The sequence below is a fragment of the Labeo rohita genome, unplaced genomic scaffold (genome assembly GCF_022985175.1).
Source record: "Labeo rohita strain BAU-BD-2019 unplaced genomic scaffold, IGBB_LRoh.1.0 scaffold_854, whole genome shotgun sequence".
Taxonomy (NCBI): domain Eukaryota; kingdom Metazoa; phylum Chordata; class Actinopteri; order Cypriniformes; family Cyprinidae; genus Labeo; species Labeo rohita.
In genome coordinates this window covers 1-15,374 of record NW_026129804.1, presented here as the reverse complement: position 1 = coordinate 15,374, position 15,374 = coordinate 1, and the positions used below count along the sequence as shown (strand labels likewise).

Genomic DNA, 15,374 nt, shown 5'->3' with positions numbered 1-15,374 from the left:
TTAAAGTCATGTAACAGAAGTTTTGGCTGAATTATCCTGACATATTTCAGAATGAAACCGGTTTTAGAATGTGATAAATTATAGAGTGGGATTTGGCTTTATTCATTGATATAGTTAGTATAAATTCAAGGGTGGGGTTAAAGGAGTAGGTATCTTGGTATCTTGGGCCCTTAACCCTTTAACTGTCATTCCCATTTTTGAACACAGACATAAAAATGCACTATCCAGACTTAAATTTTTATAATTCATGAATGAAAACATTTTGTAATATGATTTTGATGTACAATTTCTGTGGTAATGCAATGTCTGATTTTAAAATGCCTTTCAAAGGATGAATTTTGAGATTTTAAGTTTTGAACTGATATATGATTTCTAAAGCGTGATAGGGAAAAAGGCACCAAAGAAAGTCTTTTGTAGGTCAGAACTCATGTTATGATGTAGATTTTTTTAAGCTACACTCTTGACACATATTAATCTATTACTTTTCCTACATACTTTGTAACACAAAATATGGTAAAATATCTATTTAGGAGTCTTAGACCTCTCCGACGATGTATAGTTTGTCATGATTAGATTAGGATTTATTTGTAATATGATGAAGTAAAATTATTTTTCTTTGAAGCTAGAAACTGCCACCATGTTTAAAAAATAATAATAATTTCAATACAGAAAAAATTAATCAATTAATGTAAGTAAGTTCTCAAGCTAAGGCAAGTAAACACTCCAAGTAGGCCTATTACTTACAAACAAAAGGATAAATAAATATATTAATCAAAAATACAAATAAAAATATTTTTTAAAAATAGTATCTTTTTACAATTATTATTATTTTTTTTACGTAGGTCTATCTAAAGGCCATTACAGAAACAGACTACAGACATTTCTTGAAGTAATAAATATTAAAATAAAACACTGCAAAATCTTCACTGTATACGTTAAATATGATTGTTATTAAAGTTAATAAGTGATTCAGTCAAGAAAAGTGAGTGATTTTCTCTTTTTCTTTGGTTGTTTGATTGATATTTATGACGCGGTCTGTGGCTGCAGGTTTACGCTGCTGTCGCTTTAAGATCTGACGCACAGATCAAATATTTTGACGCATCAGTATTTCTCCCAACTGTTCAGGTTTACTTAAGACATTTACATGAATAGTCTCAAAGACGAGCATATGTGTAGCAATAACAGAACCTATTAGAAGCGAAAGAGAACTCAGCATTCGCACACTGACTGAGAGGCTTTGAGTGTGTGCGCACATAAACCCGTCGGCTTTCAAGTAGCTACTGGAGAAGACTTAAAAACACATGCAAATACTAAATACCACTTTCGTGATGATGCATCGAGTCAGTGACATTTCCGTCAACTTTCTCTGGACTTGGATGGACTCGGGATATTTTCCGAGTCCGAAATGCTCCAGTCCGAGTCAAGTCCGAGTAAAAATGCATCCGAGTCCGTGACAAGTCTCCTAAAAATTGTACTCGAGACCGGACTCGAGTCCGAGTACCCCAACTCTACTGACTAAAACATCATATTCACCTTTGTGGGTATTCTTTGCTTTTCTGAATTCTCAGTGGCACATTCTAAAATGCTTTAAAAAAAACAAAAAAACACTTATGAGCCCAGAAAATTTAATTTAACATTAATCGCTTTCCCCCCACAGAAAACAGTTATACAGAAAACACTTCATGTGGGTTAATACATTAAAAAAGTAATATTAAATGACCAAACTGAATAAACACCTTTATTACATGCAAGCCAGCAAATGAGGCTACTGGGCATGTGCACATCAATATTGTGTCATTTTTGTCACGCTGAACATTTTATATGGACTTACATGGAATTTACAAAACCTCTGAAAATAATATATATAACACATGTAAAATAAATTGGCAATATCTCTAACCATATTATCCATATCCCTTCTCAGGTCCAACCAAACAGCACTGTAGAGCCTGGAATCCCTTTCGTTCTCAACTTTACATTGGTCACTAATGCTGCAGGCAGCATCTACACTATCCAAACCCAGATGGACCACAGCTTTAGCATGTTTTTTGTTTTGATTGTGTAATGCAGTATTAAGCATTGACAGTTTACTGTGGGTGTTAAGTCTACTGTTGGAATGCCGATCTACATTTGAAACCCATGGTCTCTGTGGCTTGTAAGGATGGTGCAACACCTTTCTAAGACCAGCAAGGTTGTGGGGAATGAAGTCAAACTTCTTTCCAGGCCAAGCTGCATTCTTTTATTTTATCTGACAATTAAGCCGTTTAGTTTCATTTAGTTTGTTTTCTAAGGACTGACCATCACATCCTGCACACTTGTGCAGACATGTTCCTGGCTCAGCATGTTTTGTTTGCCTTGGAACAACAATCCTGTCAAATTATAACACAAACCCTAATTATAACCTAACATATAAACTAAAGGGAGTTTATAAGTTGATAACAATGGTGTACAAGTCATTAATTCAGTACTGAGCTTAATGTAATGTTTTATCCCCACACCTTCAGGTATGTCTCAGTCAGGTTTAGTGGCAGATGGTCCTCTGGGCAGCATCCAGACGTTTGCCATTTGTATGATTCTAAATAACATATAGTACAGCAAGTAGCACAGTATTTTAAAATCTTTACTTGTCTTGAACTGTCTTAGGTAAAAAGCTGTTGTAAATATTAAAGAGTTAATGTTAAGGTTTACCATTGAAATTAAACTTTCACTTTCTGTTGTATGTGAACAGGTGTGTTTGGGATTAAGTTTTGTGGCTACGTTGATGTATTTTCATAGTTCAATAAATATTCTGATCTTTTAAATGTTTAATAAAGACAGTACACACAAGAAGTATAGCATTGTGTAAGCTCATATATTGATTTTGCTTTTTACAAAAGCTTCCACTCTCATTCAGTTTGAAGCTATTGAGCTACTAAGCTCAGAGACTTCACTGAACTTCTGTCACATGAGTGATTATAGGTTATAATGTTTTAGACAGTTTGGGAGGATTAAATTAATAAAATTATGTGTATAATTGTGTATTTAAAAATATATATTAAAAAAGGGCATTGCATTATGTTCTGGGAAAGTTTGTTATGGGGAAAGTAAGTTATGCATTGTTATGGGTCACAGTTGTGAAGAAAACCAAGATATGTTTGCTATGGTTAGATCAAACACAAGGTTTATGTATTTTTAAAAGGGCAAAATCAACAATAGTGGTTAACAAAGAATTAATATTCTTCTTACTGACATTGTTACAGCTACACACACAGAAAGGACTGTCATTTAAACAGTCCTTCATTTAAATTAAAAGTGTGTGTGATGCTGACATGATATCACATGTGTAAAGGTGTATAAATATACTGACAGAGGCTGTGCATAAGTTATAGTATGCGCACACAAAATCTTTTGTGAGAATTTTCCAGTTAAATTAAAATGTTAACATAATGTTACAATTGTCTTTAATTGAACATTTTTCTCTGGGAATTCTCTGGGCACTTTGTTTGTTTATAACTGTGTAATTGTATAATATAATATGTATATGAACACTGATCGTGCCCGCCAACACAGACTCAGAGACGGATGTCACACTCACTATTGAAGCAGAAGATTTAGAGTCTGGTGACTCAAATTATATGGCACTGCCACATATGTTCACTGTCATGAGCAAGGTAACTGTTATGAAAGCTGCAGAAAAACAAGAGTATATATCATTAACATTTACCATTCACTGAGGAGAGTATATCGCTTTCTGCATTACTCTGCCTTTGTGATTTGCATATATATTAGAACTTTTTTTGCATTACTCTGCCTTTGTCAGGTAGTTTGACTGTCCTGTAAATGCAGCAGTATCATAGAACATTAATGGTACAGGCATAGCCGGAGTGTCTCTCAGTTGTGGCAATGGCTCTCTCAGCTTAAGTTATGTGATGAGTGCAGATGGCACAAATGTGACTGTGGATTTCTACAATGCTTCCTGTTGTTCTCAGGAAGTAGAGCTGGTATCTGTAGACAGGGTGGGAAATGTGGTCACATGTTTTGCCTCTATAAAGAGCCCTTCTACAACTAATTAGCCCCAGTGGATCATATTCTGTGTCCTTCTCCATGTGTGTTGCTCTATTAGGGTTAATAGTTTCCATTCTGTATAGATGAGAAAAACTCAAGGTCATAAATTAAGTGAACATTTTTCTGTTAATGTGTCAGTTCTGTAAAAAGCACTTCTGTAGCTCCCACCACAGTTAAGCTTTCCAGTCACAACTACATAGTAGAGTCTACATTGTGTTTTTCTCAGTGCCACTTTTGCTCTTTGTTTGAATTGTAGAGATTGTAGAGATCGTGATCTCTAGGGTCCCTCAGACCATTAAAAGCTCTTCATTTCCTGTCTAATATGATGACTATTTAATTTTTGCCTTAGTTTTGACTGTGTAATGTATTATCCAGGATTGACAATTTACCTCACAACTGTCATTTGTCTTGTAATGTTTGGTTTCAGGCATATGCTGTGACGTCTAGACTACTCTGCATTTGACGCCTGCTTATATTGTTTATCTTATCTGCCATTAAAACCATTTTCATGGTCTGTGTGGTTTGTAAGGGCCAAGCAGAAACTTTTCTTACACCAGCAGTTTTTGGGGAATGAAGTCAAACTTCTTTCCAGGCCAAGCTGCATTCTATTATCTTATCTGCCATTTAAACTGTTTCGTTTGATTTGATTTATAAAGACTGACTGTCACATCCTGATTATCCAGACATGTTCCTGGATCAGCATGTTTTGTTGGTTGTAACACAAACCCTAATCATAACCTAACATATAAACTTAAGGGAGTTTCCTTATGAAAATTAACCATGGTTTTATTATAGTAAAAGTGTAGTAACCATGTTTTTTGATGCATTGATTACCATTTGTATAACCATATTTTTACTACAAATACCATGGCTAAATTATGATTAGTGTAGCAAGACCATGTTTAATTTGTGGTTACCATGGTTTAACTATATTAACCATGTTTTTTTTTGTTTTATTTATAGTAAAACCATGGTTAATATTTGTAAAGGTAAGCTGATAACAACGGTGTACAAGTCATCAACTCAGTACTAAGCTTAACTCTTAGCCCAACATCTTAGCCCTCACACCTCATTGGTTGTCAGAAATGTTGTTCCAGGACCAAAAAAGACCAGCATCCTTCTTAAAGGCAGGCAATGTGCAAGGCATGAGTTATTTTCTTTTTTGCTTCCAATTCAGCACCATCTATTTTGGGGTTTCTATATAGATCATTAACCATCTGGGTGGACTCATTTTGTAGATATGGTCATTTAATTTAAATCTGTGATTTAATCAGTGTAAATATACAAACGGAGTCTGCAAATACATAATACTCAAGCAAAATCTACTACAAGGTAATGAAATAATTATCATTGATTTGTGTGTGTGTCTGTGCAGTGTTACATCTACTAAGGATGTGTTATGTTTATCTGAGAAATTTATTACTCAATTACTAGATCACATTTTGAAAATACTTTTAAGTCTCCTTACACTTTCTTTTCTTTCTGAGTGTGAAGAAGCAGTGTGTCCAAACCATTATTCCTATAACCTAATCAATACACTTATTTAATGCCTACCTAATCGGTCCCACTTTATATTAGGTGGCCTATGTGACTACTATGTACTTACATTTAATTTAATAATTTGGTACAATGCACTAATTATGTACATACATGTTTTTAAATTGCACATTTTTAAAAATACCTGAATGTAATTACATCCGTAATTAATTTCTGTAATTACATATATAATTACACTGTACTAGACGGTGCTAAATACCCTCAAACGAAAGCAAAAGCAACTGAAGATCTGGCAAACTATGCAACGTTCTGCAGCGCTGAGCAATGCAGACATATCTGCTGATTTCTTGAACGCAATGGCCAATGAGAAACGTTTTAGTTTGTCAGAATTCACTCACCTCTGAAAGCGCTGGATCGGTTTTTTCAAGTGCAGTTTTGCGCGCTCGTGAATCATCTCATGACTAACTAAGCGCAGACGCGATGTAAATAAGGGATTCATTGTGTAGTTTAGAGAGCTTCATTGATTATAAGAGAACTTGTGAGATAGCGATTAACTGAGATGATTGGCGCTTCTACGTGTTAATAAAGTGAGCGAGCTTTGCGCATTTTCTAGGCTATAATCCGTTCGTTTTTGTATGAATCGTTCGTTTGCAATGTTTCGGGAGGACATCTGCATATTTATGACGGATTATACGCTGAAAGTGCCTTCTCAAATCATCACGACTTGCCTAAAATAAAATATCTATAGATGTAAAACATGTATAAAACATTTAGTTTAAACGTTAAACCTAGATAAATGTGTGCTAGGCCCATATCCAGTCATTTGTGCGGAGAGTGCAAGCTAAAGCCGCTTTGAACGTGGAGGCGCCAGCGCAATCACTTGCATTTTTTTCAGTGGAAACCATTTTAAATATTCCGTCATTTTTGCTGATAAAAGTAAGAATAATACATCATTCCAAACTGTAAAGGGTCTACTTTTATTTGTGTGCACTCACAATATCAACAAAACGTTGCAAACGGTTCTATAAAATAAAGAAAGCAAACATGATGCGCTTTCTGTGGTCTCAACAGGAGTGCTTCACAAAAATGAACCCAAACTCAGCGAATACATACCTCACAAACATGATACATATATCTATAGAAAGCTTTAAATTATAACTTAACGAAATAAAGCAAAGCGAAAACAAAAACTGTTTCATTATGTAATCTGTAAAGATGCATTTCTCTCTAAAGGCGCATCCAAAGAGGAGATGGCGAGAAGAGGATCGGCAACTCCATCCTTGCGACATTGACCTAGAAAACACTAGTTTATTAATGAATAATTAAAAAATCTCCTTTCTACTTCCCCCCCGACACATTCATGGTAATAACTTTTGCCGGTGCTTTGCGGCAAGCTTTAGCCTATTGCATGCGCACAGAGACACTAAACGCCTTCCGAGCCGGTTTCGAAAGTGAAAGCAAAAGTAAAGTCTCCTGTTGTTTCCACCAGGGCGGATTTTTTTCATCATATTTGGTGGATGTCTAAAATATAAAAATAAAAAGAAACCTAAAACAGGCCCGAAGACCGTCCCGCGTCTGAACTATGACGTGAAAACTGGCCCGAATCCCCCCTACCTCCCCCCGAAATTCTTGCCCCCCCTGACTCAAGAGTTAAATGTCGCCCATGCATACCACCAAACCTGTCCCTAACCTTACCAGTATCCCACCTTAATAGCAGCAAAAGTGATTTGCAAAACAATATGGACACAACAAGTACATTGTACTTATTTTTGGATGTAAGTACATAGTAGTAAAGGCCATCTAATATAAAGTGGGACCACCTAATCGAACACACCTGATTAATTAATTACTTCATTAGCAAGGTGCTGCATGACCTAAAATTGGTTATAATAAGACAGAAATCCAATACGTGTATTGTCGGGGCCATCACTTTCACTTTTAATCTTTATTGTTCTGAAGAAACAGTATGCAAACACAATTAATCACCACGAACGTAAACATTGTATTAAAGAGACTTAATCTGCAGGTTTGAGTCACAATGTATTTTTCTACAGAGACACAAATTAGTAATAAATAACATATTTTATAACAAACGTAGCATAAAATGAATTAATTCCTATGATTTTTCCTACAGTTGTTGTGAACAGTGACAGTCATGGTTTCACTGCTTGTAGTGGCTGTATTTGTCCTCCAGGGGGCTGTATTTCAGTCCCCTCAGGCTGCAGCATTCAAAATCCTTCCTGCCGATGGATCCCTCACCCATCATCAAATCACTGAGGCAGCTTTCCTCCGCAAGATGGCGGAAGTGTGTCGTGACGTAGCCACTGCCCGGGGGAAAGAATTTACACTACCTGTAAGAAAATAATAATGATTATGAACTAATTTGCTATACACATGCTGTTTACAAATTGTTTGACTATAGAGCTCACATATTTGCAGAATGTTAGCCAACAAAACAAAACTAAAAGATGGCCACAAGAATGTGAGCCATCACAAGTACTAATAAACTATTTTTGTTTATTGCAAGTATGCCACCTCCAGACAGATAGAAGTTCAGTTGTAAGTAAATTAACTTGCAATATAGATGATGAATTGTATTACATTAGATCAGTCCTCTTCTGAATATGGCCAGAATTATTAGTTAATATGATCAACTTTTTGTCTAATCATATTAACCATGCATTTAGTGGCAGTTAAAAAGTTGCAAAATGTTAACATTCAATTTTTCTACCTTCCACTCCTCACCTCCAGATCAACAACAAACTGACTCCAACTACCGTCCAGAGAGCCTGCTCAAATGCATATTCCACCTTATTAAAACTGGCCACTTTCTATCTAGCTGTTACTCACATTTCCCTTAGCAATGCAGCTGTGTATAGAAAGCAGTTCAGTACTGCTCATCATTTTGATAATGAAGATTTCAAAAATGGACGGGACCTCATCACTCTGGGTGTAGCTGCTGTGAAAATCAACATCGGAAAGGGGAACTATTTGTCTGCCCGGACCAGTCTTGGGGCTGTGTTGCATACTTTACAGGTATAGTTGTCCAGAAGACCATCCTACATCCTACTAGAATTGTGAACTGAATTGAGCAGATTTTTTTCAAACACAGTTTTTGTGTGCAGGATTTCTATAGCCACAGTAACTGGGTGGAACTGGGAGAAACGGCTCCTTTCAGCACTCTCATCAAACCTGAGGCTCCTCTCGACAGACTAGCAGGTACTGTGCTGTGCAGTCATGTATTCATCTCAAAATTGTCCACAGTCACTTAATAATTAGCCACCTTTACAATTACGCACATATTTCAAATAACAATTTTGTAACAATTTTTTTAAATATTTTGTAAATTTGTGTAATTCCACCCTCACTTTATGTATGGATGGATGTCTATAGGTCCGAATACAAAAACATGTAAAAGCTGTGTTGGAGAAGACTGCAGTGACAACATTCTCCCAGAGGTACAGCAGCAGAAAATATTAACTTCAGGATATTTCAGCCTGATTTCCCCATTCAAACCTGCAGGTAAAAACTGATATTAGCACCGGTATAGGTGTTTTGGTTTTCAAAGTCAGAAAGTCCCCGAACAGGAGAATATGATACTTCAGTAGAGAGTAGCGTTGATACTTGTGGAGCCACAACAAATATACAGTTGCATCTCAATAAATTAGAATGTCGTGGAAAAGTTCATTTTGTTTCAGTAATTCAACTCAAATTGTGAAACTTGTGTATTAAATAAATTCAGTGCAAACAGACTTATGTAGTTTAAGTCTTTGGTTCTTTTAATTGTGATGATTTTGGCTCACATTTAACAAAAACCCACAAATCTCAACAAATTAGAATACTTTCATAGGACCAATAAAAAAAACATTTTTAGTGAACTGTTGGCCTTCTGGAAAGTATGTTCATTTACTGTGTATGTACTCAATACTTGGTAGGGGCTTATTTTGCTTTAATTACTGCCTCAATTCGGTGTGGCATCGAGGTGATCATTCTGTGGCACTGCTGAGGTGGTATGGAAGCCCAGGTTTCTTTGACAGTGGCCTTCAGCTCATCTGCATTTTTTGGTCTCTTTTTTCTCATTTTCCTCTTGACAATACCCCATAGATTCTTTATGGGGTTCAGGTCTGGTGAGTTTGCTGGCCAGTCAAGCACACCAACACCATGGTCATTTAACCAACTTTTGGTGCTTTTGGCAGTGCGGGCAGGTGCCAAATCCTGCTGGAAAATAAAATCATCTTCTTTAAAAAGCTGGTCAGCAGAAGGAAGCATGAAGTGCTCTAAAATTTCTTGGTAAACGGGTGTAGTGACTTTGGTTTGCAAAAAACACAGTGGACCAACACCAGCAGATGACATTGCACCCCAAATCATCACAGACTGTGAAAACTTAACACTGGACTTCAAGCAACTTGGGCTATGAGCTTATCCACCCTTCCTCCAGACTCTAGGACCTCGGTTTCCAAATGAAATACAAAACTTGCTCTCATCTGAAAAGAGGAATTTGGACCACTGGGCAACAGTCCATTTCTTCTTCTCCTTAGCCCAGGTAAGACGCCTCTGACATTGTCTGTGGTACAGGAGTGGCTTAACAAGAGGAATATGACAACTGTAGCCAAATTCCTTACCACGTCTGTGTGCGGTGGTCCTTGATGCCTTGACCCCAGCCTCAGTCCATTCCTTGTGAAGTTCACCCAAATTCTTAAATCGATTTTTCTTTTTGGTTGTGCATCTTTTTCTTCCACACTTTTTCCTTCCACTCAACTTTCTGTTAACATGCTTGGATACAGCACTCTGTGAACAGCCAGCTTCTTTGGCAATGAATGTTTGTGGCTTACCCTCCTTGTGAAGGGTGTCAATGATTGTCTTCTGGACAACTGTCAGATCAGCAGTCTTCCCCATGGTTGTGTACAACCAAACTGAGAGACCATTTTGAAGGCTCAGGAAACCTTTGCAGGTGTTTTGAACTGATTAGCTGATCGGCATGTCATCATATTCTAATTTGTTGAGATGAATTGGTGGGTTTTTGTTAAATGTGAGCCAAACTCATCACAATTAAAAGAACCAAAGACTTAAACTACTTAAAGGGGTCATCGGATGCTAAGTTCACTTTTACATGTTGTTTGAACATTAATGTGTGTTGGCAGTGTATGTACAAATCTACTCTATAATGATAAAAATCCATGCAGTGGTTTTTAATTTATCTGACAAGAATATCTCTGATTGAGCGATTGAGGTGTTGTGTTGCTGGATGTAATAATGAACATAGTGGTTGTCATTTACTCCCGACATCTGAGCAGCTGAAGATGCAGTGGATTACATTTGTTTGTGAAGGGAATGCGCCTCCCGATCTACATATATCCGTCTATGTTTGCGCGAATCATTCGTGATCCAGCTTCACTTACAGCAGAAGTGAGTTAAAGAGTTTTTTTATGAATCTTTGTGATCGCCTTTCCTAATAAAGTGCTAGTTAGCAAGTTTAGTGGCTAAACGCGGCTAAGGTAAACAGGCTCCTCTTTCCACAGAGAGAAGAGAGGGGCGGGGCGAGCAGAGCTCATTTGCATTTAAAGCAGCCTCGACCAGAATGAGATGATTTTTGCAGAGCTGATTTTGGGAAGGTAAAAAGGGTTTTGTTTTACACAAATATTGAGAATTTTTAACCAAAGTATTTTATAGACTTTTCATTAAGACCCTAAAGAATCATATCAACCTGTGGAAAATGGGCATCCGATGTCCCCTTTAAGTCTGTGTGCACTGAATTTATTTAATACACAAGTTTCACAATTTGAGTTGAATTACTGAAATAAATGAACTTTTCCACAACATTCTAATTTATTGAGATGCACCTGTATATATTTTTAAAAGCACTATTCAACAAAATTTTAATGAAAATATGTGTCTGTCAGGCAAATGTAGCCATGGTGGCCTTCTTGACTTGACCAGTTATAAAGAACCCACTGGAGGCATCAATAAGGATGACATCAGTTCAAAACATGGCTTCCTTCACCTCCATGCTGCTGAAATGGCCATCAACGCCACAATGGAGCTACTGGAAAACATCCGACTGGACACAGGCGACCAAGCCTTTCTTCGGTATAAGACCTTTCAAACCCTGTATGGTTTTTCCATTTTTTTTCTAGGAACACAATAAAAGCCATGTAGAAGAATGTCCAGACTGTCCATTTTTCATTCAGTAAATGGGAATAGAGTGAGCTATATCTTTACTCTTTCATCTTTCTCTCTCTTTTTAGGTTGATGGGCCTGACTCAGACTTCAGTTCTGGCTTTTGTATTTGACATCTCAGGCAGTTTGTCTGGTTACATTGAAGTGTTCAAGCAAGTGTGCTTAAGTATCATAGACAGCAGGAAAGGAACATCGGAGGAACCTTTAGAATACATTCTAGTCACATTTGGCCAGGGTAGGTCTACTGTGCTTAAAATATTAAATAGTTTTATTAAAATAAGATAAGACTGTTTCAGAGACGCTGCTGGTCAGATGGGTGCCCTATGCAGAACTTTGCCTTCATAGTTTGAAGCCCCATAAATAGAGAATGGCATTTATAGTCTGATGGCACAGGTTAACATTTTTGAAAAAAAGTTTTGTGAGTGATAGAAGTACAGTGTGTTCACTGGGAATGCAATGTTTTTTAACAACATATTGATTGTTTGTCTTTATGGGGGAAAAACCTTTCAGCAGACAAACACTTTCTGCAGTGCCTGCCATTGTAAAGGCTATAAGTCTATTGCCAGCCTATAGTTTTCTGCTGTGTTATATATATTACTTTGGGTAAGATACATGGATCAGGCACAGTTTCTTTTCAAAATGCATTGTACATGTTCTTGGTCTCTGTAATGTGTGTGTTTCTGATGACAGGTTTTGGATCTCTGATAAAGACTGCAAATGCAGACACATTCAAAGAACATATTAATTCCCTTTCAGCATCAGTTGGTGAAAACATCTTAGACATGTTCCTGTCATCACTCCTGGTGTGTCTTTTGGACTGTGATTTAAATGTTCATTCAGCTTGAAAAAAGAACAAATGTTCTGAAAGTTTAGATAGAAAATTATTGTGAATAATTCATTTGTAAAGGTTCCTTTTTGTTCTGTTTCATTGTTTCATGGATCTATAGTTGACACTGACACAAGCTCCTCCATCATCAGACATTTTTGTTTTAACTGATGCTTCAGCAAAGAACACAGAATTAAAAAATGCAGTTGAGGCCATGATAGAAAGCACCAAGTCAAAAGTAAGTGCCTACATGAACTGCTAGATTTGTTACTTCAGTTATGTAACATGTCTTAATATCTACAAAAAGATCTAGTTATAGTTAACATTAGTTAATGCATTGTGTATAATGAATCAACAATGAACAATAATACATAAAACATGCATTAATCAAGATTAAGAAATGCTGTTTTTTTTTTTTGGTTAATTGTTAGTTCATTGCATATGCATTAACTAATGTAAACAAATTTAACTATGTTCTCTCTCTTTCTTTTCACTATCCAGGTCAACTTCCTGCTTGCAAGCTCCATCTCATTACATGAAAAGGATGTCTTGCCAACAAGTTTACTGTCTCTGTCAGACATACAGTTGTACAGAGACCTGGCCCGTGTTTCTGGCGGACAGACCATAGAGGTCACAAGCACAACATTGTCTCAAGCCAATGCAGTCATTACAGATGCCATCACTGCTGACTTGGTAATTTCTAACAATTCTTTGAGTTCACTATATTAACTCTATTATCACGTTTATAAAAGATGTCTTTTATAATTTGCCGTAAATATAAGTTTGCATTATGCAACTAATCTTATTCCAATTTAAATGCTTGTTACTGTCAATGATGCAAAACAAAATTCAATTCTACTGTAAAGTAGCTCTAAAAACAAGACAATACTAAAAAGTCAGTTCATTGTTAATTCAGTCTGGTTTGATAATTGTTTAAAGTTCATTATGTATGAGTTCAGTTCATCTATAAGCTCTGGAGAAAACAGTGATGTCATTATCCAGCTTAGTTTGGTTCTCTTCCAATAGTGTCTGTGCTATAAAGTTGATAATGTTGTCAAATATTAAGTGTGTTTCTCAATATTAAATGTGTTTCTTGAAGGTGACTGTTCTTCAGGTAAAAAGAAGTTCAGCCAAGGCAGAAAACTTTTCTTTTGTGCTGGATCCAACTCTGTCCAACACGACAGTGTATGTCACTGGAGACTCTCTAGTCTTTACCCTCTACAGCCCCACAGGTATGATAACACATAAACCAGAATACTCATTTAAGTGCTTAACAGATCAAATAACAGTAAATAACAGATAATTATTGTGTGTCAGTGTTTGGTTTGGTGGTGCACTCCTTTGGTTTCTTGTGATTCCAAGTTCCTGAGTGTTTGGTTTTATAAATACCTGCTGCTTGCAGTACTGTGGATCTACACCTCTACTCTCCATGCATTTGCAACCACACATGTGACAGTGCCACTCTTAATGTAATGTTTTTGTCCCCACACCATCAGGTATGTCTCAGTCAAGTTCAGTGTCAGATGGTCCTCTGGGCAGCATCCAGACTGTTGGGAATTTAAGGAGAGTAAAAATTAACTCTAACAACCAGACAGGGGAATGGAAGATCAGTATAAACTCCACGAGCTCCTACACTCTCAAAGTCATTGGTAATTTTTGACATTTCTGCCAGCAGGATTTTAATTAATATAATAATATTAGAATTATAATATTAGAATTATAATAAATTATAATATTATTATAATATAATATAAAATAAATATAAATTGAAGGTACATTCTGAATTACAAAATATGACTTTTATGACAAAATATTGTCATATTGTCATTTTGACACTCAGTTAGCTAAAACAAAGTAAAAATGTATGCACCTTTATATTTATTCAATTGTGAATACAGGTCAGAGTTCTGTAGACATCATCTCTTACTTTGTGGAGATAGTTGAGGGAGGCCATGGAGACTCATGGGGACAGAGTTTCACCCGCCCTTTTATTGGTAAAATATTGATATCCTATCTCAAATATGAATATTTAAAATTACTAGAATAAATACAAACTAAAATTTGAATTTGGAAAAAAAACAAAAAAACTTTTTTTCCCCCCAAAGTATTTCAAAGTGTTTCTCTTATTGCTGATCAGGTCGGAGTGCTACTTTCTACGTCTCTGTGACTGGAAGAGATTCAGTCTCAGTAACTGACGTGCTTCTAGTTGAAGCTTCAGGATCTGCTGTTGTTAATGGAACCATCAAATCTGTTGGTGCGACAGACTTCCTGGTCAACATAGACAGAATCCCAGAGTGGGCGTTTGTGGTCCAGCTGAAAGGGCTGTTGAATGACTCGTCATTGGTTAGTCGATTTCAGAGGCAGTCACCCACCCAGTATAAAGGATCTAGAATAACCATCATGGTAAGAACTGTTAAAAATTTTGGGTACGCAAACACAAATAACTGTAATTTATGACAGTTATTAAGTAAAATGTACTTAAAAAAGCTTTTAAATGCTCATCACTTTAAGATAAATAACATGCATGCTCCTTAACAGGCCCAATCACAGAACACTACACAGCCAGGAGTCCCATTCAGTCTCAACTTTACAGTGGCCACTAATACTACAGGCGGCAACTACACTATCAGAGCTCGGACTGACCAGGGCTTCAGCGTGTCTTTCCCCAGCTCTCTGACCCTGGGAACAGGGGGAAGCGCTCAAGGAAGTGTCACACTGACTGCACCCTCCAACACAGAGTCAGGGACGGATGTCACACTCACTATTGAGGCAGAAGCTCCAGGATCCACTGATCTGAATTATGTCACACTGCGACTCACTGTCTCCACAG

At 36.7% G+C, this 15,374-nt stretch overlaps 1 protein-coding gene across 1 annotated transcript; it reads left to right on the top strand.

Annotated features, from left to right (window-relative positions):
• Positions 1-5,195: 5,195 nt before the first annotated feature.
• LOC127162195 (von Willebrand factor A domain-containing protein 7-like) lies at positions 5,196-15,370 on the top strand (the record flags this gene model as incomplete). The annotated part of the gene is made up of 15 exons (XM_051104969.1): positions 5,196-5,376; positions 7,676-7,894; positions 8,293-8,577; positions 8,667-8,760; positions 8,935-9,063; positions 11,442-11,628; positions 11,787-11,953; positions 12,409-12,521; positions 12,666-12,782; positions 13,046-13,237; positions 13,644-13,776; positions 14,041-14,193; positions 14,443-14,538; positions 14,682-14,947; positions 15,083-15,370. Coding segments are annotated over exons 2-15 (2,418 nt in total), but the record flags the coding sequence as incomplete, so codon positions are not given.
• Between the last annotated feature and the right edge of the window lie 4 nt (positions 15,371-15,374).